The 4,428-nt window shown below is 40.0% G+C and overlaps 1 protein-coding gene across 7 annotated transcripts in view; it reads right to left on the bottom strand.

The window, feature by feature from the left end:
- The window catches only part of MARCHF10 (membrane associated ring-CH-type finger 10), a 44,154-nt gene that overhangs the window by 5,971 nt on the left and 33,755 nt on the right, over positions 1 to 4,428 (bottom strand). For 4 of the 7 annotated variants that reach the window (XM_083809583.1, XM_083809585.1, XM_083809584.1 and 1 more), the window contains one exon: positions 2,047 to 2,080. The exons of 2 other annotated variants lie outside the window; for them this stretch is intronic. In XM_083809583.1, coding sequence (XP_083665709.1) covers positions 2,047 to 2,080 — 34 coding nt within the window. One more of the 7 variants, XM_083809586.1, reaches the window with a different exon arrangement.

The raw sequence follows: 4,428 nt of genomic DNA, 5'->3' as shown, positions 1-4,428 counted from the left end.
CTGCAAGACAACAAATACCTGTCATTCACTGGTAAAACATGCATTTAAAATATGCATTCTCGTTTTTCTATTCAGTAATCCCGGACAATGACATTGTAATAGAACTTAGAAGGTGAGGGTGAAGTGGCTGGCTTGGCCAAAGAAGGCAATTTCACGTCTCTGGAGAATATTAACATGCCAAGGTTAATAAATGATTTGCCAGAGAAAGCTTCCTTACCCTTTTATTTCCATTTTATTTCTACCTTTGAGAGAAAAACAAGTCCTTCCTATTGGCTGGGGGACAAGAGTCCCTGTTCTGTAACGGGATTCAACAAGCATTTACATCAGAAATGGGGAGTTAATCTCGTCTTAGCCCACAATCACTGTCTACACAACTTATCTAAATATGAAATGTACTTTGTTTAAATGCCCATTACACAATCAGAGTTTAAACAAAGCAAAATATCTTTGTAATGGAAACTGGATAAAATATATTTTAATGGATAGTATATCTTAGAGGTCAAAGACAAGGTTGTAGCCAGACACTTCGGAGGCAGTACTTTTACAATTACAAGGCAAAGTATAAATGTAAACTGAATTACTCTCAGCTGTGTGAATGGAATGATTTCCTAACTTACCAGGTGATAGTAAATAAATATCAACAAGCAAATAAGTTCAAATAAGTATCTCAACTAGCTTTTAAAATTGTTCTTTCCTTCTCATTAATTCATTAAAAAAAAAACCTTCACAGAAGATACCCCAGGGTAGAGCTTGCTATAAACTCAGCAGTACCGTAGGACTGAAGAGGAATTTCATTATTTATTTTGACTAATGGTTGTATTTAGGAAACAGCTGCCAAGACGATATGGAGTTTGAAGGGGTGGGAGAAGGGGATACACTTTAGAAAACAGTTCTTGTCTCTGTTGAAGAACAAAACTGCTTCAGACTGCTGAAGATGGTTTTTTTTTTAATCATTAGCGCTAGCACCTCTTTAAAATTTCTGTCCAGAGTGGACAGAAACCCTTATCTTAGTCCACTAATATAAGAAAAATTTAACTTGGGAGTTTATTTTATTTTTTTCAGCTGGTCAGTAGAGTCCAAATTTCCTTCAGTTTCTGTTCTGATATCCTAAGCTCAGCAGGGCTGGCCACCCAAAATCCAGTGTTATAATATGGTTCTAGATCTTGAACCCTGAAACACCAGAAATAAATGCAGAAAGCTTTCTCAGAGGACTTGGCTTCATTTGCTGTTTGTTCAGACAGTGATCTGAGTCTGGAAAACAGCTTCAGGCTCCTCCTCAATATTTGATGTAGATGTACTCTTTGACATCACAGGGACCAGCTGCATGACTAAGCGCTCGTTTTTCTAACCCATAAAATCCCAGATTATTTTGCAAGTAAAAGCAAAGCCTTTTCTTAGAGTTTGTGATTACATCTTAGCAAATAATCCGGTTCGTTGCCCTGTTTTACATCTGTCAGTGTCTCCCTGTTAGCATTTCCCTGTTCAGACTGGATGGGTATGTCGAATTTCCTGATCGGCTCAAAGGGAAGAGAATGCAGTGACTATGCTAAAACTAAATGAAAACAAAGGCTTTATGAAATGAATGGAGTCTTTAACCAGTAAAATGCCAACCGTCTTTTTGGATGTTTCCAGAAAGCTCATAAAAGTTCATAAATTGCTCAAAAACACAATTTAAAATCTTATTGAATCAAATTAGGAGAAAGAGTGCTAACACACCATGGGTGTAACAAATCAGACTTTTACAGCAACCAGCTCTTAGAGAACCAAAGGACTAAAGCCCACTGCCTAGACCTTGTACACTATGGGGTTTTTTCTTTCTCACATTTTGTTGGGAGCTTCAGTTAAATATATCTACTGTACACTTGATATCATGTAAATTTTCCTAATTTTCTGAAGTTGTATTTCCTGAATTTTTTCCTCCCACTTTTTGATGTTTAACGTGTCTCTTATAACTGAGTCCCTCTTGCCAATACATGAGATCTTGCATATTTAATGAGAACAATTAAACAAGAATTTTGTAGAAGTGTTTTAAGCTCCACAGCTTACTTTCATTTTCCCCCGCTCTAGGCCGCCTTGAGCACTAGGAGAAAGGCAACCAAGATTAATAAACCTTTTCTGTTTTGACACTGATTAGACATGCAATTTAATAACGCTAGAGACAGCAAGGAGAATGTTTTTTTAAAAAAATGAAAGCATGGAAATGCCTAAAAGCAGGAGAAGTAAGAAAATTACAGAATCGCTTAATAGTTAGGGCTGCAAGGGACCTCTGGAAATCATCTGGTCCAACCCCACTGCTCATGCAGGAACTAGCCTAGAGCAGGCTGGTTTTTGAAGATCTCCAAGGAAGGAGACACCACAGCACTAATGGGCCACCCAGACAGTAAAGAAAGCGTTTCCTGATGTTTAACAGAACCTCTGCATTTCAGTCTGTGCTCATTGCCTCTTGCCCTGGCACTGGGCACCACTGAAAATAGCATGGCTCCAACCTTACTTCAGGAAAGGTTTTTTTGGTTGCCGACGAGGATGGGATTCGAACCCACGCGTGCAGAGCACAATGGATTAGCAGTCCATCGCCTTAACCACTCGGCCACCTCGTCTGCTGAGCTTTAATCCTTAAAATACAGTACAACTCTGGGTTATCGTCAGTATCAAAATCATTGTAACTAGACATGGCTGTCTGAAATTTTATTCAATTTATCTATATTATACTGTATTTTTAAAGACTTATTTTATTTATGCAGCTAGTCCTAAGACTATTTATTATTATCATTTTTTATTATTATTTCAGCACTATTGATAGCATTAAGAAAGTCTACGGTTGTACCTTGGTTTTATGATTATTATCTTTTTTAAGTTTAAAGAATGATTAAATCCGTTTAAAGAGTTTTATATGGATTTAATTAGAATTTTGTGCTAATAACACTCCAGGTTTCAGAACTATGATTGAACTCAAGCCTAGGAGTAATACGTTCTTCTGAGATACATGGGGCAGAGAGTTCAGCATCTGGATTTGGTATTTTTCATTTCCAAGTCCAATCCGAATGAAGACTTTAAAAGAGAAGAGATGCGGTAACATGGCCTCTCGCTGATGCAGCTCTGTGTGGTCACTTCAGCTAAAGCTCGTCGGTCTCTTCATGACACCTAGAGTATGGGAAAACCTATAAACCCTGTCCCTTTGAACTTGAGTGACACTGGGGAGGGAGCAGGATATTTTTTTCAAAGCCCAAGGGTCTCACATAGCCAGAGGCTCACGCGTTGTTCCACTTGCTGTTCCCCATCCACATCGTTTTAGTGCAGACCTGCATGGGAGGGAAGGTTAAACGATGCAAGCAGCCCTACAGCAGAAAAGCATTGATGGCAAGCGTTTGAGAAAATAGCATCAAACATTTATTAATTGTCCATCACTGACGTAACGTGCTATCTCTGAGCCACCTCTGGGGGACTGCTCCTCCAGTTTTCCGGCTCTGATCTATTTAACTTCGAGCAGGCTGACTCAACTATCGGAAAGCACACACACTTCAGAAATGAATATACGTGATGCTGTATCAAAATATTTGAGTGACTAACCAATGAATAGTAGTGAGAAGCTTCACTGAACTACTCCCGTGGGCCTCTTGTTTTAATTCGGTATTCTCTCTGAAGTGTTTGTCTGAAAGTGGTTTCTCTTTCATGTTTGGCTGTCGCTGATAGAGTTCTTTATGAGCGCTTTTAACAAGGCCATCTGTAACCTCTGACTGCTGCAGCATTGGATCATTCGACAGTAAAGCTGTCCCTTCAGTTCCTGAAGGTTTTAGGAAAACGACGGTAAATAAAAGTTTTCAGCATTTTGGGCTATTTATCCTGCTTGCAGTAAATGTCCCACATCAGATGAGCTTGGCTTCTATTGTAGGAGAAGGAGTTAGACTAATTTAGAGCACATTTGACCATGTAATGTTGGGCCATGAACAGATAATTGAGGTTGCTCAGAAACCAGAATCATTCCGGTTGTAATTCTGTCCTGCTGCTGCACCGTGCCACGGGGCCAGGCCCACGTTCTGCACCTCGTTGTCTCGCCTGTTACAAGATTCGGTATCTCGCACCTGAACCCACGTTTTCAGAAATTGAAAATTCCGCCTATGGGTTTGCCAGTGATGTTAAATGACTCTCTTTGACTCACTCTTCCAGTAATCAGCATGAACCACTTTGACTGTGGTCTGTCTGCTCCACTTCACAGCTGCACCCTAGGTATTTATATCCAACCCAGTCACGCCTTTACAGGCCAGAGAAAAGACAGAGGGCTGGAGAGTGAAGCTCGTGTGACCAGTTTTAGGCATCTTTCCCAAGGAGAGATGAACCAGATCTCAAACTTGCCTTTTTCTCTACACAGACTGTAACAGAAGGGTGGCCAGCTGCTTCAGATGTTGCCCTTGTACTGGGAACGCCTAAAAT

The sequence above is a fragment of the Anser anser genome, assembly GCF_964211835.1.
Source record: "Anser anser genome assembly, chromosome: 23".
In the NCBI taxonomy this organism is placed as follows: Eukaryota; Metazoa; Chordata; class Aves; order Anseriformes; family Anatidae; genus Anser; species Anser anser.
This window is presented reverse-complemented; position numbering and strand designations above follow the sequence as displayed.